The sequence below is a fragment of the Stegodyphus dumicola genome, chromosome 5 (genome assembly GCF_044657685.1).
Source record: "Stegodyphus dumicola isolate Sdum_Otavi_A_Nest chromosome 5, ASM4465768v1".
NCBI lineage: Eukaryota > Metazoa > Arthropoda > Arachnida > Araneae > Eresidae > Stegodyphus > Stegodyphus dumicola.
Window position 1 is genome coordinate 224,642,902 of NC_140772.1, and position 25,902 is coordinate 224,668,803.

The following is a 25,902-nucleotide window of genomic DNA, read 5'->3' on the forward strand; positions in this document are numbered from 1 at the left end:
TGTACAAAGTTTGAGTTCTATATCTTATCGGGAAGCAGTTTAAAAATCCATGAGCATCTTTTAACCATAGCGACAAGTACCAAGAGTGAACTAAATAACAGCTTATACAATAATAATAATAATAATTAAAAAGCATATATTTTTCAGGAACCATTACGAAATTTCAGGTACCAGTTGCGAAAGTACAGATTACAAAATTAACAACAGTAAACAGCGTTAAAAATGTGTAAACAGTATTAGAAATCTGCCAATTCGGAGACGTGATTGTTCACAGAGGCTTAGGTGTAAAGGAGAAGGAAGACGGTGGTTTTCTGAACGAGTCCTAAAGACGAAACTCTTTCATATCTCCTTTTTCTCCCCTTGCTAATGGCAGCTGTGCGATGGAGCGTTGCATGTGAACGGGGCTCAGTTAAGTTGTTTAGACGAGCAGTTACTTGATCCACTGGCTCCTGGACTTGAGCAGCTTTGAATGGGTGATTGGCTTTGTTTCTGTTAGGCAGTCCGAAGAGACGAGATGAGACAGCCTTTCAACATCCGTGGCGAATCAACGGCGAAAACCAACATGACTTTTCATTTCTTTACGTAGCAAAGGTTGGCCTTTTTGGCTAAAGGTAATTTCGACTAAAAAACGAATATTTTAGCCGATAAATATAGTAAAAAACTTTTATTTCGACACCCTATAAGACGGTTGGTAAAATTCTACAAAAGATTTAAAAGGGAACAGAAAAAGGAAAAAAAGCTTATTAGAATTTCTTGAATGTAGCAAAAATGATGTAAAACTCAAAATGTTACAATTAAAATGGCTCAGCTATTTTAGTCTTCAAACTAAGAACGTGGTACGAAAGAAGCTAGATTATCATTTCTGGCCTGAATCCTTTTATTATAGTGAAAAAGTACTAAAAGTTGAAATAGGTGTCATTGACATTGCGCATCTAATTCTAATAATTAAATTATGCCAGGGTTGTCGGAAAATTGGCGTTGGCTAGAAATTTGGCAGAAAAATAGAAGACTCTTAAACTCTTAGAAACAAGTATATTTTGCCTGTAGTAAAATTAGGAGTTGACAAAAAAGTGAAGAAGGGTGTAGGGCTGACAAAAAGTTGAAGTTTAGGGAAGCAACTAAAATGGCGGTAAAATAACAATACAATTCACATTTACATTCTGGAAAATGTTGCGAAAATTGAAGACAGTCAGTTTAAAGTCAAAACTCTTCACTCAACTTAGCTCCAGTGATTTTTTTTTTTTTTTTTTTTTTTTTTTTGAAAATAGAACAGATATGTTAATAAAAGAATGGAGCCAGAATTATAATTCAGAAACTTCCTACGAAAGACAATTTTTTTTACATGTAAGCAAGCCTCTAAGTTTAGTTGCCATCCTACGTTTGAAATTTAAAATAACACAATAATATCATAATAAAAAACATAGATTAAATCTTGTAGTTAATGCCTGGTTTTACAGAGAAAGCTTAATGTAATATCTTGGAATACTATTGTTATTGTTGTTGTTGCCAATTCTCACTTGACTGACCTATAGTCAGCCCAATCCCACGAAATTCCTCGTGGAAAGGAGTGCAAGTTTACGCCTGTCGTTGGCAATAGCCTTGAGCACGTTACAGATGACAGTGTGATTTAGCTTAGTTCGACCCCCAATTTTGATGGAGAGCACCCCTGGTGGAGGGTCTGAGGGTCTTCCACCCCTCTTTCCCTACCACCAACCTCTGTGGAGGACTTTCGTTCGCCGCTTAGTTAGAGTGTCCCCATGCCGCACGGACACTACACATTTACAAATATCTATGCCTTCTCCAGGCATTCGAACCCGATCCCTTCTGCACGGCAGTCAGCGACGCTAACTACTACACAGAGGCTGTTCACGCATTTTTTAGACAATGTATATTGTATTCACAAAACTAAATTACATAAAATTCTTGTGTTTTAAATGTTCTATTTGCATCCCTTATTCTGAACTATCTTTCGACACCACAATTTCCAGGATAGTAATGCCTTTTGAAAGAGGCAGAAGCGATATTCTATCTCATTCCTCCCGAACAGCTTTCCAGAGTCCTGTTAGGGTTTTGAGGCAACGTTTGGATGATGCAGTTTTTAAAAGTCCGAAAGCACAAAAATCCATAGGTGACAGACACATCGGGAGATTTAGTAGAGATGGCCTTGATACCAGTTTTCTTCCATTGCTTTTAGGAAATTTACAGTGGATTTTGATGTATGACTGCTAGCTTTGTCCTGATGGAGTCTCACAGATTTGATGGCACTGTGGGTAAAACGATGGTATTTCATTCAGAAAAATTGGCGATAAAATATGTTCCTGATAGTATTTGGAGTTAATCTTGACATTTGGTTGCACTCTCTTTATTTTTAACTTGCCATTATAAGAAAAACCAGCAACAATCATGAATCCCTTAAAAACTTTCTTTCGATTCTTTGAACGATGTACTTAATATTTTTCTCTCCTTTTATGATAATAAATGGCTCTTTTTTTTTGTTACAATCATTTAAATACACCCATGCTTCATCTACTGTGACAATAGCTTTCCATTTTTCTTTGGATAAGTGTTTCTCATGTAGAATTCTGCAGCGTGTCCTGCGTTGAGCGACATGCTTTGGAAGAAGACGATGCACATTGCGTTTTTTCGCTTTCTTAAGATTTAAATCAACGTTTATCATTTTGTTTACAGTGGACACCGAGCATTTTAATGATTTTGCAGCTGTCCTTTGACTAGGCGGATTTTCTTTTAATATTAAACAACGTACCTTTGCAATAGTCGAAGATGTCCGTTTTTATCTTCTATACTTGTTTGGAATTTTTGTCCCACTTGAGGCTCCAATTTGACGTTTTTTCCTTTCTTGTTGATGATATTACCTATCGACGCTTTAGATATCACAAAACCATGACTCTCACATCGTTTTTGGATAACGGAGTATGCATATTTCTCTTCGGAAAGAGCGTAAACGTAGCCTTCGAACCACTGCTTTGTTAAATTCGCCATTTTGAATAAAAACAAAACTTTCAAGCCACAGGCGATAATTTTGACTTTTAAAAACTTTTTAGTACAATTGCAATTACTTCTTTTGAAGAAACGATTTTTTATTACCGCTTACCAAAATCGTCTAAAAAATGTGCCAACAGCCTCTGTATACTGGTTGGGCGGCTGAAATACTGTTCCTCATTAATGTATTGATGAAAAGAATGATTTCTTCTTGAAGGTAATTAACTTCAGTACAAATTTGTTTGATTCAGTGAAGCTGATTGCGATTTGTGTTATTTAAAATATATTTCGAAATTTTAGAATCCCAGTGAATTAATTTTATTGTATTAAAATTGAAGTCTTTTTCTTTGTCGAATAGTTTAATATTTTGTAATAAAAATATCTAAATCGAAATATTTAATTCCTTTTTGAGTGGTATCAGTTTTATCTTCAACAAAACTAGAATAGTAAACATTGGGTTCTTCTATTTTCTCAAAATTCTTTGTAGCATTTAAATCTTAAAAATATCTAAAAACATGAATAAAGTAATTTTATTAACTTGATTAAGAGATTTTTTGAAGTGATATTGCTTTATGAAAAGGTAATGGTTACAAGTATGTGTTGAATATGTAGACCCCCCGTAATAATTCTGTTTATTTGTTGAAAAACCAGGACTCGGCGATATTTTTAAATTTAAGAGCAAAAACACAGTCTGCCAATCTGTAATGACCAGTACCATTTTAAAAAAATGGAATTTGATGGGTGCTTTGTAAAATTTGTGTAAGGAATACAAGTTAGAAAATTATATAATACATTGGGTTTATATAATACATTGGACCATTTTTTTCCAGTCGATGCTCCTTTTTATATTTATTATCATAGTAGTAATCAATATCTATAACTTTATATTCATTATTTAGTGATCTGCAAATAAACCTAGTTTCTATTGAGTATACGTTTTTTATGTTTAAGCTTAATAAAAGATGTGAATTGCATCATATTTATCTCCGAATTGTATAATTCAAAGTTTTATTGGATTAAATTGATTTATTAGTTGACGAGAAAGTACATAAGAACTAGCTGTCTAAGGGTCTTCTGGAGACCATCAGCAGCCGAGTAAATTCCCTGAAGATTGGTAGTTCGGCCTAAAGGTTCGAAACCCGCGAACGGGCTGGCCGTATGGGCGTTTTCGTGTTACGTGTTAATAAGAGCCAGCTTCCCTTAGAAAGTGCTGCATGAAAACATTTCCTCCTTCCGTGTAGTGCCTGAGGGGAGGAGCACGTAAATAAAAATAATAAGGGTCTCCTGAAGGATTTTCTAAGGGAAACTGGTTCGTAATTTTTATTAAATATGATGAAAGAGCCTATGCTGTTAGCCTTAGAGCTGAGATTTGAATCCACTTCAAAAGATTGGTATTCACTGGTCTTATCCGCTCAGCCGCAGGTGGGCGGCAGTTTTATTTGATTATAAGAAAATACTCTTTGAACTCTGAAAATTTTTGCGTAAATTTTATTGATTAAAATGCTAGGTAATTACAAATTATTCCTCTCAATTTTAAGCTTGAGGAATCAATTTAACAATATTTTTAAAATTTATGTATGTGGAAAAGGAGTAACAACAAACTCATATTTCAAATTTTGCAATCAAATAGCTTGAATTGAAAGAATTGAAAGAAAATATTTCCTACACATTTCATATTTTAGATATTTGAATCAAATTGGTTAAAAGAACTGAAAGATGATGTCATTTAAATATTTCATATTTCAAATTTTGTCATCAAATGTGTTAAAAGAATTGAAAGAAAATGATGTCACCTATGCATTTCATATTTCAGACATTGCAACCAAATATGTTAAAAGAATTGAAAGAAAATGTCACCTACGCGTTTCATATTTCAAATTTTTCAGTCAAATATGTTAAAAGAACTGAAAGAAAATGTCACCTATGCGTTTCATATTTCAAATTTTGCAGTCAAATAGGTTAAAAGAATTGAAAGAAAATGTCATCTATGTGTTTCATAATTCAAATATGTTAAAAGAATTGAAAGAAAATGTTACGCATATTTCAAATTTTGCAAGGAAATAGGTTGAAAGTAATGAAAAAAAATGTCCCCTATGCATTTCATATTTCAGATATTGCAAGCAACCGTATTAAAGGAATTGAAAATAAATGCCATCTAAATATTTCATACTTGAAATTTTGCAATTGAATAGGTTAAAAGAATTGAAAGAAAATGTCAATTATCATGTCACTTTTTCTGGTGCAGAACCTGAGATGTAATACTTGTAATGTCAAAATATTAAACTTAATATCAAATTCTGCCTAAGAATGCATTATAAAATGGTGTAATTTCTAATGTATTATAAATAAAAAAATTCTTAAAAGTCTCTTGATATTTTTAAATCCAAGCACAGACGACAAAGTTGTATTTTTAGCAGAAAGGAATTCTATTCAGGATCCAGGTTTACTTATTTTAATACTTTATTTCATTTTAGGAACAATTAAAATTTTCTGATTTAATATTAATTAAATTTATAAGAACTTTGTTGCTGGAAATGAAGTTTACATCCCATTTATTTACTTATATTTACACTTCTGTCTCTAGTGCGAATATAACTTGGCATCAAAAGATGGAATAAGGCAGCAGCATTCAACCAGCTTTTAAATTCGATCTTGTTGAATATCACGCAGTATTTCAGAAAACATGTTCAAAAGGAAAAGACAAGACATTTTCAACTATGTCATAAATGTTTATTTTACATACTTTTGCAGTAAATTCGTCACTATATAACAATTTATAGCCAGGAGAGAAGCTAAAACCCTGGAAAGATGTTAACCAAATACGTGCTTCATAGTTTAGGAAAATATTCTCATCAGCTTTCAAATCAGTCAACCAATTTCCAAAAACATTTCTGTACAATAATACCAATCATTTACAACACCGATATACATAATATTATAAATGAGGAATAACTGGGACTTTAGTTGAGATTTAAGTAATGTTCTCATTTCCTAATATTATATTTCTTCTTTCAAGAAATTACAAATATTCTTAAATTACAATACTTTAAATGCACACAAGTAATGATTTAGACCCTACTTAATGAAACTGAAGAAGATATTCTGCAGTAGTTTAGAATAAAAAGAAACCATACAAATTTTATTTTTAAATTCTGACTCTACATTTTATTTTATACACCCGTTTCTATACATTTACAAAACCAGAAAAAAAAAAAGCACAAGATAAAGAAACATTTTTATGATTTGTTTTTGACTAAAAAGTAAATAAAATTCTGTCTAAATAAAAATTGATTACAGTAGTTAATTTTAGCAAAAAAAGAATTTATAACAATTGTGTAATTTGTGTTGTATAAATTAATCAGGCAACTTTGACATTCTCATGTAATTACTAATAAAAATACTTGAATAAAGTACTGGTCGAAAATAATTATATTAAAAGATATAATACATGTTTTATAATTTTTTCAAAATATTAACAGACCAAAAATTTAAATTGTTATTTTAAGATATATAATTTGTTGGGTGTTAGAGAAAAAAAGATCTTGATGCAGGTTTAATTAATTAAAAGTTGGGAAGAATTGGAGGGGAGATGCCGTAATTATTTGGAAGTCTTGGCCCATAACGAGGTCTTAGTTCGATGACGTCTTCCAAAGAAGGATCAAAATCTTCATCGTAATCGTAGCCGAAAGGGCATTCCAATCTATCTTCACGTGCACTGGTTCTTCCATCTACATCGTTTGGCCTGTATCGGTGTCTGTAATAGTTCTCTGTGACCACCATGGTAGATGTGATCTCATCGACGTGTTTCACTCCTAAATAAATTTTTAAATTCAGTTTTATCCTTAAGTTTTTAATAGAAAAATGTCTAATTATTAAGATGTGTTTATTTTATCTGCTGATTTTGTTATACATTTTATTAATTATCAAATACATTTCAGAAATATATTAATATCGAGTAAAAGGGTGAAATTTCAGAATTTCATTCTCGAGAAAGAAAGGTATCAAAAGATCTGTTCATCTGCAACAAAAGCAATCTAACTGAAATGGTTTAATTTATTATGGTTACTACTGATAATATATAATCTGTGGATACAGCAAAGGATTTACGTTTGAGGCAATTTTATGACTATTTATTTGATTTAATATTGTTACTTGCTACCAGTTCGAAAATATCTCCTTAAATAAAGGTCAGATGAACAGTAAGATTTGAATCTTTATTGCGATAAATATTGGCTTTTATAGCAAAATAAATACCCCAAGCAGTAAAAGCGAAGACGAAGCGAAATTCTTTCTGTGACGTCAGGAATATCACAGATCAACAAAATTGCTCGCAGAGAAAAGACTAAAGGAGCTGACTAACGACAGATTCACAGGTTTTGAACTAATTTAACTAAATTAAAGTTTACACGAAACCTTATGTTTCTAGTTTTGCCTAAGAGACTAGTTCTAGATTTGCTATAAAGACTTCCGGAAGCTCCGAGTAAACCCTTCCTAGGGCTCATGCCATTTTAGAATGTTGCTCAAACTGACGAAAAATCACTAGCTAGGCAATACAAATTTTTGGAAAAGCTAAGTAGGAGGATTTCTGTCTGCATCTCCAGTGCTATTTCAGTTATCCTTACAATTCCAGTATTAATTGACTCAAAATTAAATGTTCTACCAATAATACATAAAATAAACATATACGAGCACGATAAAAAGAGGGCTCATGCCATTTTAGAATGTTGCCCAAACTGACGAGAAATCACTAGCTAGGCAATACAAATTTTTGGAAAAGCTAAGTAGGAGGATTTCTGTCTGCATCTCCCGTGTTATTTCAGTTATCCTTACAATTCCAGTATTAATTGACTCAAAATTAAATGTTCTACCAATAATACATAAAATAAACATATACGAGCACGATAAAAAGAGGACTCATGCCATTTTAGAATGTTGCCCAAACTGACGAGAAATCACTAGCTAGGCAATACAAATTTTTGGAAAAGCTAAGTAGGAGGATTTCTGTCTGCATCTCCCGTGTTATTTCAGTTATCCTTACAATTCCAGTATTAATTGACTCAAAATTAAATGTTCTACCAATAATACATAAAATAAACATATACGAGCACGATAAAAAGAGGGCTCATGCCATTTTAGAATGTTGCCCAAACTGACGAGAAATCACTAGCTAGGCAATACAAATTTTTGGAAAAGCTAAGTAGGAGGATTTCTGTCTGCATCTCCCGTGTTATTTCAGTTATCCTTACAATTCCAGTATTAATTGACTCAAAATTAAATGTTCTACCAATAATACATAAAATAAACATATACGAGCACAATAAAAAGCCAACAATTTTAAATTAAATCAAGTACTTATTACATAAACACGATATTTACAATATAAATGAATATATTATTATCACATAATGTCATTAATAAATGAATATATCACAATTATCATTAATAAATGAATAAGTTGATAAAAAATACATGACAGTGCAAAAATATAAAAGTTTTAGAAATATCGAACTGATATAACTGTTTCAACTAGATTTTGATAGCCTGTAAACCACACTGTTAAAGAAAAAGAAAAAGAGCGAACTAGACCACGCTATAATTCCATTGCACAGAGAGTTATAATGTAAAGCGCAAAACTTAGCGCATTGTGTCATATTATGAAATATTTCTCTCAGTTTATTACAGTCCAACAATAGGAATATATTCAGTTATATACAAGTTAATGGGCGCAGAATTGATCCTTCTTCAATAATTGATTAATCTGTTTCTTGTATAGATGTGTAAACTACTCATGCACTTTTGCACAACTAAAATGCAATGGGTTTGTTTCTATAGGTCACTTTAGCAAGCAATTTTAAACTGAACAGCATAATGATTAGCGGAGCCGTCTGCTAGCCTTGTAGCCAAAGGTTGTAGGTTCGACACCCGCGTAAAGCTTGGTTGCATGTGTACTGTTCTTCCCCCCCTCTTCATGAGTAAACGTTTAACTGCCTGCTATGCAGGTTGGGCAATACCGTTGGTGAAAGGGTGATTAAAAGACCTATTAGTTCATCTAATCCCGATAAATGCTTAAGAAGCTAGTGCCCATAATTTGAGGAAAGAAAAAAATATTAACACAGCTCTTTATGGTGGAATGCTCCTTGTATAATTTTTAAATTAAGAATTTCGACTCAGTTGAACTTTGAGGGAGTTTTGACCTCAGAACTGCTTTATTGCCTCTATATGCCTCTGAATGCATATCGAGGACTTCGTAGAAACATGAATTAAGTATGGAAGTAATGTAGGAGTATACAATGTAAAAAAAATGTATGTCGGAGTTTTCCATTATTGCAGTACATTTTTTAATTAAGTATTTCCACTTAATTGAATTTTGAGTAATTTTTGACTATCAGAACTACTTTATTGACTCCTCGGAATACATATCGAGGACTTAGTAGAAACATTAATTAAGTATGGAAAGTAAAGTATGAGTCTACACTGTAAAAAAAAAATGTGTGACGGAGTTTTCCGTTATTGCATTTAATGAATTCTCGAATTTTAAAAATGAGTGAAGTGAAACTATTTTTTTTAATCACAGTTAGGGAAAAATCTGTTTGAAAGTTTTGGTATTTGTATTAAATACGGAAGGTATACTAATTATTAATTAAATAATAGGAATTAAATGCAAAATTTTAACTTCTCCATATTCGGTGAACTGCATAACTCCGACATGCGTACTTTTCCTTCGAATCGGTTACATTTGTTTTTAGCATCGAAACACGATTTTGTGTTGATTAACTTTAAATGACGCCCACTGTTAATGCGCTGTTTCATTTTTCTTCGAGTCTGTTGGCATTTGGCAAAATGTAAGATACTTATCTTTCAAATTTAATCTATCTGTTACCTGATTAGTAAACTAGGTTATTTAAGCATAATAAATGGAGTTCTTAAGAGTATTATTTTTTAAACTCTTTAATATAATTAACTTAAATGCACTTAATTCATGATATATCTAATTAAAAGCATCAAATGATTAAGTATTTTTATAGAATTACTATATATATTTTTCACTATTCGAATATACAGAACATGTATAAAGTTCCCATGTATATTCCTTTAGTGTTCTATAAAATGTTTGGCTGGAACATCTTTATTAATAATCTCTACTGGTAAACCTATTAAACCTTTGGGCGACCATTATAAATATGGAACCTTTTCAAAAAGGTTTTTCTTCTAATCTCTCTGGTTGCATTATTGAAGTTCCATTCATTCGAAAAACCAAATTTAAGATAGCAGATTTTAGAAACTTAGGTTTTAGAAATTTTAGAAGATTTTAGAAAATACGCATGCTTTTGCAGCATAAATAAAATCAAACATTTAACTTAGTAAAATTAAATTTTACTTACCCATTAGACCCATGTCTCTTTCAAATTCTCTTCTGAGAACTTGTAAAACTCGTCTTACACCACATTTACCCTAAGAAAAGAAGAAAAACTATTATTTTTTTAAAATGAAGCTTGTAAAATTTAGTATAAATTTCAGCATCACAATTTCACACCTCTAGGAAAATTAGTGAAAGAGCTACAAAATGGCAAAACGACTGTTTCGTTTCTACAAGACAGTGTATTTTCGAAGAACACTTACGAATCTTTGTTTCGGCTGCTCTATGATACAGTATGAGCCATTTCCAATGCATGTTTACTTACTTACAATGTTTGATTCAGACTGAATATTGCAAAAACAGTGCTAAAATGTGTTTACAGCGTTAAAACTGACCCAACACATTATTTTCTTATTCCGCTGCGTAACTGCTTACGCTTCGATTGCTCGTAATGTGATAGGTTCAACACAGTATTCCATGATCATGCTGAATCGGTGATTTGTATCATGCAACAGCTCCCTTCAGTAAATCTTATAAATTTGCAGGAAACAGAACTTAATAATGCAACAAAAATGGAACGAAACATACACTATGTAACATTCCCCATGAAACTGGTCTCCCGATGAAGACTCCATCAGCTCCCATGGCTAAAGCCTTGAAGACATCAGTACCCCAGCGTACTCCGCCACTCAAGAAGACTTCAACGTTCTGGTAAACGTCAACAGCTTCAAGGACTTCAGCTAAAGCTTCGATCTAAAAAAGAACGAATAATTACGAAAGTAACCTTATTTAGGGGAAGGGAAGAGCAGAAACATCATATTTGAGTATCGAAGACTTACGGCTGGCGGAGCTGAGTCTAAACCTCGGCCTCCTATGTTGTCTACGATGATTGCATTAGCTCCATTTTCAACAGCCCTAATCGCATCACAACCTAGAGACAAAAAAAAAATTACGAAATAAAATAAAAAAAATTGAAAGTTCTCAAATTTTACATTACGCCCAAAGGGGCTTTTTTTTTGAACGTTTGTATGCTACCTTCATTTATTAAATATCATGCTCTCCGCACTTAAACCATAAAATTAAATTCATCTGCACTATCACAAAATGATTTAAAAAGAGCATATCTTTAGAAATTATGATACACAGTATCGCGCGCTGGAGATAATTTTTTTTTCCGTTCAGTGTTGCCATTGCTCGCTTTAAAATCATTGAGTTCCTTAATCAAAAACTCATAAATGCTTTACAAAATATGAAATAGATAATAAAATAAATTCCAAATTTGGGCTTCCAGGTGTCCATATGAGACGTACTGTATTCACAATTTGATGGCTTTAGATACCGTTGTTTTATCACAGTGCAAAAGAAAACACACATGCATTCATGCAGATTCTTCATTGTTTTAATTTCTATAAATATAATACAGAGCGATAGAATTTGGTGGCAACAATTTGAAAAGTAAAACGCCGTTTATAGTGAAACCCCACAAAATATCAAAATGAAATTAATAGCCCTTCTGGGCTAACTCCCATTTGGATAAAAAATGGCTAAAATTAAAAGAATCAATTCTTCAGTAAATCTTATAATTTAGTTGTAATTATTTCGAAACAACTCTGAAGTTAGTTGTAATTATTTCGAAATTTTAAAAATGAGATGCTTGAATAAAGTTTTGAAACAAGGGATAAAAATGTGTCAGCTAAAGATATGATATGTAAGCTAACTAACTCTAAGCTAAGTAAGTAATATAAGCTAAGGAGATACAGTGGATGGACAAAAATATGGAAACACCTTGTGAAATGCATGTTTGAAAAGAAAGATTGATTTTAATGAAATATGTAGGTGGCGCTGGCATTTTTGACTACTGACGCCACCTATACAACTTCGTAAATGTGTTAAACAGTTCAGTTGTTGTCTTAGTACTGTTATGTGAGGTTGTCATTGCATTATGTCAGAGTTAACAGACTTCGAACGTGGGCAAATTGTTGGAGCACATATGGTAGGTGCTCCCGTAAGCAAGGTAGCCGAGGTGCTTAGTGTTTCAAGAGGTACTGTATCGAAGATTTATTCCGCATATTTGAAAAGCGGAAAAACATCATCTGCTAAATCACAGCGCGGACGAAAGTGTGTCCCGAGTGATCGTGACAGACGATTATTAAGAGCAATTGTGACGAAAAATAAGAAGACCACAGCTGCAAAAGTTACTGCTGAAATGAATGTTGTGTTACCGAACCCTGTGAGTACCAAAACAATTAGAAGGGAGCTTCATAAACAGGGAATTGCTGGCCGTGCTGCAATTGAGAAGCCACTCATCAGTGATGCTAATGCCCGTAACAGGAAAAGGTGGTGTTTAAGTCATAAAGCCTGGACTATAGAGCAGTGGAAGCGAGTAATATGGTCTGACGAGTCTTCTTTCACATTGTTTCCCACTTCTGGCCGAGTTTACGTCTGGAGAACGCCATCTCAAGCCTATAATACAGACTGCTTGTTGCCATGAGTGAAACATGGTGAGGGTTCTGTTATGGTTTGGGCAGCCATATCGTGGTTCTCTGCTAGCCCCATGATAATGTCAGGGCACATGACTGCCAAGACTTATGTGAACATTTTGGCCGATCAAGTTCATCCCGTGGTGCAAACTTTTCCCCGATGGTGATGGTGTCTTCCAAGACGACAAAGCCCCTGTTCACACAGCTCACATTGTCCAAGACTGGTTTTCTGAGCACGAGGATGAGTTGTCCCATCTCCCCTGGCCACCACAGTCACCAGACCTGAATATTATCGAACCTTTGTGGTGTACATTGGAACGGAAAGTGCGTTCCCGTTATCCACTGCCAACATCGTTATCTGAACTTGCCACCGTTTTGCAGGAAGAATGGTATAATATTCCTTTGGCAAACATACAGCAACTGTATTTATCCATTCCGAGAAGACTGCAAGCTGTTTTGGATGCCAACGGGTTTCCTACACCATATTAAGCAAAGAAACATGTTTTTTAAAGGTGTTTCCATATTTTTGTCCAACCCCTGTATGATATGTAAGCTAAGAAGGAAAGAAATCTAGTACCGCTATTTATACTATTTGTAAAAAACGAGGAGTAATATACATCTACTTCCATGTGAACGGCAAAATCAATCATTTTTATTTCATTAACGATGAATATTTTAGCTTTAAAACGCCGCTGTGAATAATCAGGAATAAGTCAAACATTACATGCGCAAACTTTGTGACTATTAAGAATTCTTTTATCATTAAAAGCAATGCTTTACAAAATTGCACTAATTTTAATATTTTTGAAAGCAATTATTTAAATTACTTCAGTTCTGTATAGCTCTATAATTTAAATAATTATAAAATTTAGTGTTTTAAAGTAATTTTTTAAAGCAGAACTCTGGTCATTACAAGTAAACAACACAATTAGCTGAATGAATAATACTGATATTGCAATTTTTTTTTTCAAATTCTTAATATAAGTAAATTTTAAGTGGTAAATTTCTAATAATGTTCTATAATTACTTCTATTAATTTCAAATTACAATTTAGACGATCATTTTATAAAATAATTTTTAATTTACATGCTTATTTATTTAATAATTTTCATCGCTATTTCTATAGTTGGCAAAATCTTTTATTTTAAGGTCTGCTCTCCAAAGAGAAATAGTTAATAAAGAAATTATTCGACAATTTTATGTCAATGTATAATTTTACAAAAGGCCCATTTTAACACTGTTTTATTTTATTGGTGCATTTGCTTAAAATCTCTTATTTATCGCAACTATTTGTGAAATTTTAACTAATTAAAGGTTTGGTTTGGTTTATTAGATTGCAGCAAAGTACTCGACGGCTATCTGCCTCGAGGGAGAAATGTCTTCATGGAGGACTTTTTAAGGGAAACTGGCTCGTATACACGTTACACATAGGGAAAATCATGAAAACGCCCATGCAGCCAGCCCGTACGCGGGATTCGAACCTCGGACCGAACTACCAGTGTTCAGCGACGTTACCGCTCGGCCGCTGGTGGGCCGTAACTAATTAAAGATCGAAATATAAAGAACGCACGAATTTGTTTCTAAGGTAGGCTGTATTGATATTTATTTGCGTAGGTTACCTTGAATATTAGAAATACTGAATTTACGTGACAGATTTAATATTTTAAAATGTTACATACATATTCTGAACGATTTGCTAGTATTCAAAACCCTGATTTATTGACGTCATCATTTGCAGCAACTTTCAGATTAAATCATAATAAGCTCTATATGTAACGTAAATACAAGAAAAGCCCTCGTGTTCTTTGCTATAATCGATATGGCCATAACATAATAAAGAATCATCTATGTGTAGTTGGGAATCCAGTTTTTTTTTAAATTCGTTTTCGTTATTGCCAGTGAAATGAATTCCATGCATTCACGATCCACTCACATACCGTTTTTAAACTCTGATATTGCATTTACTGTATATATCAAATTGGGACCAGTTGATCTAAATTACAATCTTCAATATATCGTAATATGAAGCTATCTGTCTGATAAAAAGGGAGCTCTCTTCCTAATGTGTATGTAACGAATTTTAAGAAAACTGGATTTCCAACTACACATAGATGATTCTTTATTATGCTTGTTCGTTATTATTTATTATGTTATGGCCATATCGATTATAGCAAAGAACACGAGAGCTTTTGCTTGTATTTACGTTTTATATAGAGCTTTATCAAGAGCTTAGTTAAGATGATTTAATCTGCAAGCTACTGCAAATGATGACATCTATAGATCAGGGTTTTGAATACTAACAAATTGTTCAGAATATGTATGTAACATTTTAAAATATTAAATCTGTCACGTAAATTAAGCACTTCTAATATTTAAGGTACTCTACGCAAATAAATATCAATACAGCTTACCTTAGAAAAAAGAATCGTATCCTCATTTTTTTTTTTAGCGAGAGGAAATATCCAGAAAAAAATTAGCTGGATTGGAAAGAAAAGTAAGAAGCATAATTGTTGTTCTTCTATGTGTATTTTTTCCATGTTTATTTTCATGAGATATTTCCTGTGAGAAAAGGACATTCCAATATTTTAACAAGGAAAATACAGGACTGGGTTCGTTTGAATGAGAAAGATTAACGAAGGTGAGAATCAGATTATCCCAGAGAAAGAAAGAAAATGGCTGTGATTTTAAAGGCCTATTATGTAAAAAAGGCTTTAAAGGCCTAACCACTCTACCGTCTGGACCCCACGCCGCCCAGACGGTAGAGTGGTTAGACAAGCCTACTGTGGTACCGAAGGGCCCGGGTTTGGAGGTTTGGATCTCGGAGAAAGCATGGTTGTAACTGTCCTTCCCTTTATAGGAAGCAATGGTGAGGGCCTATTTAGGTGCCTCCACAATGAAATGGTCACCACTTCTGGCCTTAGGAGTAGCCAATGTTGAATACGCAAAGGCCGGCCATTAGATAAAAGAAATTAAAACATCCATTAGTTAAGTTAATTTAGACACGTATATCAATTTTATATTGTAATGCAAACAAACAAACAAACAAAAAAACAAAAAAGCAGAAATAGCTTATTATTTTATGTTCGTAAAACCCAAACTGAATCGATAATTTTAAGTCGTTTCTTTTAAATTATCCGTGTTTATTTAGAAGCCGCTTGAGTGAACCCTTTGTGCGTCAGTAACTCACAAAGCAAAGTAAGAGCTGAGACTTAGACAGTAGGCAGGTGTGAAAACGACCAATACTTGGGGCTTATGTACATAAGTTCCGCTCCCGATTTATAGTTACCTGTTTGCTATATACATATATGGGCTTTTGTGAAATATTTAGTTTCTGAGTCTTGCAAAGGAAGTGAGAGTATACATCAGGAAACTTCAGTACTACGAACGTTCGAAAATTTTGCTATTATTGTTGAAGCAGGTGTGTAACTGAATAGATTTATTTGAAAAGAAGTGAATCTGTTTATACAGGCTTCTCCAGGACATTCTCATGCCCTGGAGACGCAAGCGGCTGTTATGGGATGCGAAAATACGGTTGTTGCAAACTTATTACACTTTAAGGAGTTTAAAGCACAAAGGTCCGTATTTAACCTTTCATAATTTTCATTAAATTTTGCTGCAAATTAAATGCTGTTAAAAAAAACCTTTTAAGTAAGTTGAAAAAATAATTGAATGATTTCCATGCTATGCTCAAGGAAAATAAAGTGCTTATTAATGAATTATTTATCGAAGAAATTCAAATTGTCATGAACAAACACTTCATGTCACCGTCCGAATGCGCGTGAAATTGCTAACGTTGCATTTAGTATCATTCTGTTAAAGAACCTTTGTCTACAACCAAGATAACTCAATATTTCAAGTTAATTTCCTGAAATTCGAAATGCTTGAGGTATTTTCCAACTTAGTATTTCAAGTTAATTTTCAATACTTCAAGTTATTTTTAAATGTTTTAATATTTCAAGTTATTTTCAACATTTCAAGTTAATTTTCTGAAATTCGAAATGCTTGAGGTATTTTCCAACGAGATCAGCATTGAGAGACAAAGTTCATGAATTATCTATTATAAGGTTAACAAAATGTTCCTATAATGGCTAACTAAAATATTCCTCTAAAATGATTACATTTACCGCATTCAGACAAAAGGTTAGAAATAAAGGTTTTAACTATTATTATTATTAGGAACTACCAATTAATACTATTTTAGTTTAATTTTCCTATTAATTTTGTCCTTTCCAAAGAAATACTCTTGCTTTCCAAAAAGTGCAAATTGCGTTGAATAATTATTACTTTGCAATAGAAAGAGAAGAAAATGGCAAAAGAATGATTGACTGAACAATGCGGTTTTCGGTCAGTACGATCTGGCCACTGAGACTGCGTGAACATTTCCTCGCTAAAAATTTGCATTTGGAAATAGGATTATTTAGGTGTATAGTTATGAAGTTCTCAATAAATGACAACTGAGTTTTATTTAGCGCAATTTTGGACGATGGGAGCAAATGGGCATCTATTATAAGAAGTAAAATGTCTCTGCGACTTAAGTAGTGGCTGTTTCCCTGCAGATTGGTCAAGGCCCAGAATAAACTTCAATTTCTCTATTCTTTCAGTCCGCATAATCTGTAGATAATTACTAATAAGCACTACATATTAATTTTTGCCTCTGTATTGATGAAGTCTTAAGTTTTTTCTTTGAATTTTGTTGAGCAAGCCAATCGACTAGAGGTGAAGGACAATATAATTGAAAGTAGTTCATTGAAGTTAAATTCAAAGGTTGGACAAAGGCTTCTAAATAAATAAAGAGGATTTTGTTCCTCTTTAAACATTCATAAAATTTGGCTGGTGAATCACTGCTGTTAGAGTTATAAGGTATTTCTGCCGCCTGTATGTTAAAGTTATATTTCTGCTGCCTTCTTAGCATGCCTTCGTGGTGTAGTGATCAGCACGCTCGACGCGTATTCGAGAGGTCCGTGGGTCGATTCCCGACGAGGGCATTGCTCAATTTTCATCTCTCCTGCTTCCAAATACCTAATGACTCTACAGTGGCGCTGGAACTAAAACAGGTGGTGGATGATGTTTCTCCACAGCCAAGGATTTGGCGATTGGGTCCCCTAATCCCCAGTCGTCCTTAAAAGGGGGAATATATAAGGTATTTCTCCCGCCTTCTTAGCATGTCTTCGTGGTGTAGTGGTGAGCACGCTCGATGCGAATTTGAGAGGTCTGTGGTTCAACTCCCGGCTAAGGCACTGCTCAATTTTCGTCCAAAAAAAAAAAAAAAAAACAACAAAAAAAAAAAAAACCCTTAATGTCCCTAATGAGTAATTAAAAAATGAAGAATATAAGAATGTTTGGAGATTCAATGTTATTTTATAAATTTTCTGAAATTCAAAATGCTACTTCTTTACTCCAGATAATCAGTTTTCAGGAAGGAAGTAATATACGTTATATGATTAGATGAAATGCAGAAAGGATACACATTGCTGAAGCTATGTATAATAATTTTATCAATTGGGATAAATTTTCGGATCGTATTTGCGATCGATATTCGGTTTTTTTAAACCATATGTATGGGATAACTACACGCAGAGTAACACACAAGAGGGAAAAAAAGTAGCTTGTTGATTGAGTGAACTTACAATGAAATCGGAATTGGAATACCTCATTTTGAAAACTCAGAGCCCAGAGCTATTTTCTGTTATAGAAAGCAGAATAAAAAAAGTACGTTTTAATGACAACTGATGATGGCGACATATTCTGGGAAGGGAGTATAGAAGTATGAAAATTTTTGTATTACAAAACTGGCATAATTGCACCTTTTGAAGGCAAAAGAATGACTGCACAGTCTTCCGTATTAAAAAAGTAACACTTTTCTATAAACAATTAAAAAAAAAACAGAACTTGTTGAATTGTGCCTTTTTGCTTGTAGATAATTTTATATTTTGATGAATCACTTCTGTCAGACATGGACACATTCTAATGGTTGCAGAGACAAATTATAATCCTGCAGTTGAGGAGCCAGATTAGATAAGAATATGATTAGAATGCAAAGTGCATGTTGAATAACCTTTCTTAAAAATAAAATTTTATCTAAACTAAAATAAAATCTAAGAATAAGATTTTAAATCGTCAATTGAAATTCAAATTTCACCTACCAGTTAATACACCACGGACAACAATAGGTAAGTTTGTGGTCTTCCTGATCCAGCGAATATCATCCCAGCTTTGCTCTGGATCTATTAAATAATTGAAATAGTCTGCCAAACCAAAAGATCCAATGCACTGCGATGTCCTTTCGTATCTCTGATCGACTTTTTCAGTTTTGAAGTAGCCTTTTCCTTTTACCAGTTCAATCTGTGAAAGAATATGATGTCTGTGCAGGTAAGGGCGATCAGCACCGGCTGAAACCTCAGCGACAAAGTTCTCATTGGATTCATCATTTTCAATGTTAGGGAGACTGAAAAGAAATAACGATTGGATTTATTTTTAGCTATTAATAAGTAAAACAATTTTGATTTACATATGGTACAGTATGCTCGTTTTTACCTCATCATTGATTCACCAGTTACCGGGCATAAAAAATAGCATGCACAAACAAATATATAATCCACTATGAAGAGAGTCTCATAATCACTAGAAGTAATTCATCAATTTAAAAAATAATATAACATTGCAAATATCATCCTAAAGAGAAAATAGATTTTAGTGCTATAGTGCTCGTTATTATTTTAATGGGAATGCTTTTTTAAATTCTTAGGTCTTATTACAGCCGTTTCAAATGTTTTAATGCAAAAGAAATACGTGATTAAAAACGAAAAGCAGCATAAATAAATAAAATAAAACTGTTCTCTGAAATTAAACTAGGATTTATTCCAGGCTTTTGAACTGCAAACATGCACATCATATTTTTCAACAAAATGTTACAGCCAGAGCTAAAAAAAGTATGAGCTGTTATATAAAAAAATATGAATATAAATGTAAAAAAAAATATGAGCTAAGTATTCGGAATTTAGGCTTAATGCGAATAAAATATGGACGCTGTTTTTTTGATTTACTTAAAAAATGTTTCGAAAAATATTTTTTATCATAATCTATAAAGACTAGCATCACTGTAGACATATTTCCAAAAAATAGAATTTCTTATTAAAATATAAAATATAAAACATATTTGGCAGTGATTTGAAACTTGGAGTAAGTTTATAAGCTATTTCTCCCGCCTTCTTAGCATGACGTTGTGGTGTAGTGGTAAGCACACTCGATGCGTATTCGAGAGGTCCGTGGTTCGAGTCCCGGTGAGGGCATTGCTCCTTTTTGATGTCTCCTGCTTCGAAATAACCTAATGTCCCGACAAAACTTAAGTTTAAAAGATATAACAATGCGAGATCTAAGTATGATTTCCGTTTTGCTCTTTTTGGCTCTTTTCACTCGAATTTATATTTAGTTCTACTTTATTTTGCTGTGAGAATACACACATATTCACTGTCGACGTATACATCGTTTTGCAACATTTTAAACAGTATATAACAAAAGTTATACAGGTAATTACTAAATCAGAAGAATTTCAAAGTTAATTTTAAACAAAATTAATGAAGTATGTTCCTAATTTGGTTTTGCATTATTCACCAGCACCTGTACCTTCCTCACTCATGCTGACTTTCTTTAATCACACATTAAATTGAAATTCTTGATCTTTGACATGGCAGCTGATTGTATGTATCAGGTTTTTAATGAAATTCTAAAAGAAGACTCTTTTTTTCTGAAAAAATCGTTTAAATTCTTATATTTTCTGAAATCTTGATTACTTTCAAATATGTATTAGTTTAAAGTAATTACTTATTTTCTGAATATTATAAACATTTTATCCAAAACGGAGAATTAATAACTAAACTTTTAAATTTGTGAAAGATTTTATAACTTGGTCATTCATTAATCAGATTTAAAAAAAAATATTTAAAAAGGATAGGGTTTAACATAAATTAGAAGTTCGCAAGAGAAATTTCTTTTTCCCGCCAATCTGAAAAAGTACAGCCAAGTTTTCGACGCAGATATCTCGGTTTGAAAGATTTTTTACAAAGTTTATATTTATGCATAATTCCAGATGTAGAATAAACGTACGGAAAGTCGATTCAAGAAAGGTTCGATTTTAGGTAAAAGACGTATGTTAGAACAATGCTATAATAAATTTAGTATCTAATCTCAGTGGCTTTTCCGAGATGTGAAAAATGCAAATTGAAATTCGGCCAACTAGAACAGAAGATTGGAATAGAAGACAGAATTGTGCCATTTTTTTGACTCACTGTACATATACGTAACATACACTGATACACTGCACACACACTGTACACTGATGCATTAAATTAATAATTATGTATTTAAATGAACATAGTGTGAGTTTTATATACGTGCATATCTATTTATCTTTAAATTCGATTTATTTATCCTTTATGAATTATGCATTTTATTCTGTTGGTTTTTATTGACTCTATTGATTTTACTTCCAATCTACGAAATAAAGAAAGTATCATAGTCACGAAATTTTTGGTAAACAGATTTCTACGGAAATATCCATGACTGTTTCCGAATACATTTTTACTACATTTTGCGATGTTTATACGTACGGATAGAATAAAGGACTCTTTATTACAAAACGGATTGTAATAGATTATTCGTGACATCTGTACGTACATATGTTTCTCGCTCAATACAAAAACAGCTAGCCTTAGAACGGTGAAATTTTACATTAGGGGTCCTCTATAACATCTTGTTGTGTACCTCCCTTTTAGGATCGCAATTCGAGGTATCAAAAGTGTGTATCCTATCTATCTATGTATCTACACACGCATATATATATATATATATATACTCCCCCCCTTAACAGACTTAAAAGTTTTTATCCAACCTTTATTTTAACAATCGTCGGTCATAGACTTAAACTTCCAGTTGCAGAAGTTTTCTAAATGACATAAATATTTATGTTTTGGCAATTTCAAATTATAAAAAATTAATTTTGGACAAATAACTAAATCTAATTTTCAATGAGGTTCTCCGGTTCCGATACTTATATTTAGGAATGTTTTATACTCCTTATGATAAAATAAAAATATAAGAAATTTGATTATCGTGCGACAAAAATTGAACGGGATATTTAATTTCAAAATAGGCAATTTTTGAAGTTATTTTCTACTTGCATTGAGGGAGCGATTAATTAAGTGGATTAATTAATTCGAGGAAGTAAGTTTAAAGAAATGCAGCAAAAAATGCGAATAATTTACTAGGCCGTGCAAGGAAGTCGTGTGGTGTCCACGTCAGGTTTTTTAGTTACTTAGTTTGTTGAATGAAGTACATGAAAATGGCTTTTGAAATCTGTTAGTAAGCTTACACACAACAACTTTTACTGACACTAAATTTACTTATGATAAACTCTTCATTCGGAAAAACCTTAACTTTTAGCGTTAACGCCGGCAGCATAATGGCAAACCGCACATTGAGTTGATTAATGTTAAACGAATTTCGTTTATTGCGCATGCCCAGGATAGAAGTTGTCGCAATTACAACTATGGCTCAATTTTAGAAGAAGATAAATATGGTATACGGTTGATATTGTATACTGTATTTATCTTCTTCTAAAATTGAGCCACAGTATTATCTGGGAGTAAACAATTCGGGGTTTTAAAACTTGTCAGGTTGTAAGTTTTTTAGAAGGATTGCAAAGCAGGAAAATCATTACAAGGTATATTAGCTAAATGCTTATTAATTATACTTATGAGGAATAAAATCAATTGAGTATTTACCATATGTTCCATTCGTATTTACTTTAGCAAATTAAAGATAAATCCAGTTTAAATTACTGAATTAAAAAGTTAAATAAGTGGGCTTTGTTGGAATAGTCAATCCATACATATAAAACAGCTCAAGTATGCCTGCTAGGCATTCAAACTGATTATATTTCCTAATAACCAATATTAAATGTAATGTTTATGAACAAAATAAACCAAGTACACCGTTGAGTACGCACAGTAAGCACAATTCGTTAACATTGATTAACTCAATGTGTGGTTTGCCATTACGCACACCGACAGCTCAATAACGGGAATTAAATTCTAACCCCATAGGGCCCCGTTTGATAACGAGGAAGAAAGATACAAGTTTAAAATCTCAGTGTAATTAGTTGAAATTTAAAGCGGAAATACAAACATAAAGGTAGCAACATAAGGCAACTTACTGAATGTAATCAGGCAAGACTGGATTATCTCTTACTGTTGGCACTATATTGCCATCCTCGGGCAGGGAAACAGTGACGACGATTGCTCTGTATCCAGATGCTTCAGCTCTTTCTATGATGCTCTGGGTGATAGAGCGATCGAAGAAGATGAAGGTTTCCATCCACAAGTTAGCATGAGGGGCTCTGGCTGCAATTTCTTCCAGATCGGTGCTGGAGAATGCGCTGACAATGTAAGGGACTCCTTCGCATTCCGCGGCTAAAGGAAAAAGAGAATCTCTAAAAATATATTTCAGTAAATGTGCAAAAATCAATGTCTAATGAAGGAATTTTAATACCTCTTTTTAATTTTTATACCACTGTGTGTTTATGCAAGGAGCTCTCAGGCATTTATGCCTTTACTGTTAGGAAAACATTAACTTTTCCAGCGCAGAATTAATGGTTGTAGAAGACACAGGCAGGTGTATGCTTTGATATTAAATAATAAACAATTTGAATACATGTATGAATGTTCCTGGCATTATGGAAAAGTGGCAGCACTAGTTTTGAGACACACAGTCTTTCACCGGAACATCTAAAACTTGATGCCCAAATTTCGAATTAAAAAAATTATATCATGTCATAAGGTATTCTTAGCATGACTTCGTGGTGTAGTGATCAGCACACTCGACGCGTATTCGAGAGGTTCTTGGTTCTGATTTTGGAGAGGGCTTTGCTAATTTTTCATCGCTCCTGTTTCCAAATAACCTAATGTCTCTACAATGTTTTGTACGACTTTAACGAGTTTTTATTTGACAAACTCAACGATTTAAAAGTAATATGTTGCCAATCCTCGAAATCTTTGAGCCTCCTTATTTTAGTCTTCGCCAATGTGTTGTCATTCGGTAAAATATGAGATAAATTATCTTTCATGTTTAATGAACAGAGTGGGCTGTTTAAAAATTATGTGTTGCTGTTGTTCCACGCAAAAGGAGAGCCCATATTTTTCAATAAACAGAACAATAAAAAATACTTTGAATGAGAATTACAAGACAAAATTATCTGAAATTAATAGTGATAAACCTTGGAAAGAGACTTTTGAAGAGATTTCTGATTTTTCAATACGGCATGCTTTTGCTGCCTTCAGGCTATGAATGCCTTGCTGGTTACCTGCATAGATTCCGAATACTGTTCATCCAAAACTGTATCTTATGCAGCGATGATGGACGCTGAGCATCTCGGAGTATGCGCAGTTATCTAAAGAAATACTTACGATAGATATTGGAAGATATTGTAAGGCTAGAAAACAGTTGCAAGCTTTACAAATTAATTGACTTTTGTTATCGATTTATTTTGTTTCCGGTTCACTGTCTGATGTTTCTGCTTTCTTTTTGTACGTTTTTAGTTAATTTTTTCTCCTTGTGTGTTTGCGCTGAGAGTTTTCACTCTGACGAATGATGTTTGTTAAGTGCTACTGCTAGAAATTAAAAACACATTTCGACACATAATTAAATAACATTAATTGGACTCATTTAAATTACCATGTTGTTTGTTAAACTATTTTAAGCGACTAGTTACTAAAATAACTACTTTTTATGTACAAATTTCTTATTTTGAAACATTAAAATGTTTTTAATTAAATTTTAAAGAAAAGTTTATAAGGTATTTATCCCGCCTTCCTACCATGCCTTCGGGGTGTAGTGGTCAGCACACTGAGCCAGTATTTCAGAGGTTCGTGGTTCGATTCCCGGCGAAGGCGTTTGCTAATTTTTTAAGTCTCCTTTTCCAAATAAACCTAATATGTCTACAGTGGCGCCCGAACTAAAATGTTGGATGATGATTCTCCGCATACAGATTTGGCGATTGGGTCCTCTAAAAACCCCAGTCGCTCTTTAAAAGGAGGAGCATATAAGGTATTTCTCCCACTTTCCTAGCGTGCCTCCGTGGTATAGTGGTTCTGCACGCTGGGCCGGTATTCCAGATGTCCGTGGTTCGATTTTCGACGAAGGCGATTGCTCATTTTTCATCTTGCCTACTTCCAAAAATACCTAATGTCTCTACAAGTTAATTAGTTTCATTTCCTCGATCATTTACAAGCTTAACGTATAGAAGAACATTACATTCTGAGGACTCACCAATCAAATGTATTCGAACGCACCGAAGTCCAAGTTTCAGTATCTGTTTGAAGGAGAAAACAGTATGAACTGAATAATTACGATAACAAATACGTATGTCTTGATCCTGGTTTAAGTATGACTGAGCATTTTCAATATGGGCTCTTTCGTGGGTCATTTTAGAAACGCTGCTTAAGTTTTCTCCCTCTGCTATTAACCACTCACACATTTTTTTTGTTACTAGCTTATCTTTAGAGAAAGAAGAAGAAAATTTCTAAAATGTTCCAGGCAGTAAGCAAAATGAATTAGCAAGTGTCTCAGTCAGTAAACAGCCAAAAAAATTAATTAGCAAATGTCTCAGTCAGTAAACAGTAAGTAAAATGAATTAGCAAGTGACTCAGAGTGACTCAGTCAGTAAGATTTTGTTCAAAATTGCTTTTAAAATTTGCTATTATTTATTTGCTATGTCAGTTTTTGGTGTGGGGACGCCGTAATATTTGCGAAAATTTTGTGGAACATCCATAAGCATATAAAGTATTTCTCCCTCTTTTCTAGCGTGCCTTCGTGGTGTAGTGGTTCTGCGCGCTGGGCTGGTATTCCAGAGGTCCGTGGTTTGATTCCCGGTAAAAGGCGATTACTAATTTTTCATCTTGCCTGCTTCCCCCAAAAATTAATAACTAATAATATGTCTCTACAAGCATTGCGCAAATCCGACACACGCGTGAATGAAACTATCAATTTCTTCACTTATAACTGTAATATACT

At 33.2% G+C, this 25,902-nt stretch overlaps 1 protein-coding gene across 1 annotated transcript in view; it reads right to left on the bottom strand.

Annotated features, from left to right (window-relative positions):
- Positions 1 to 5,708: 5,708 nt before the first annotated feature.
- The window catches only part of LOC118186291 (2-Hydroxyacid oxidase 1-like), a 31,368-nt gene continuing 11,174 nt past the window's right edge, over positions 5,709 to 25,902 (bottom strand). The window contains exons 6-11 of the mRNA XM_035356378.2: positions 23,048 to 23,303; positions 18,981 to 19,282; positions 11,197 to 11,288; positions 10,946 to 11,110; positions 10,383 to 10,452; positions 5,709 to 6,812 (exon numbers count right to left, since the gene is read on the bottom strand). Of these exons, the coding sequence (XP_035212269.1) occupies positions 6,562 to 6,812; positions 10,383 to 10,452; positions 10,946 to 11,110; positions 11,197 to 11,288; positions 18,981 to 19,282; positions 23,048 to 23,303 (1,136 nt within the window). The 3' untranslated portion in view covers positions 5,709 to 6,561. The remainder of the gene's footprint in view (positions 6,813 to 10,382; positions 10,453 to 10,945; positions 11,111 to 11,196; positions 11,289 to 18,980; positions 19,283 to 23,047; positions 23,304 to 25,902) is intronic.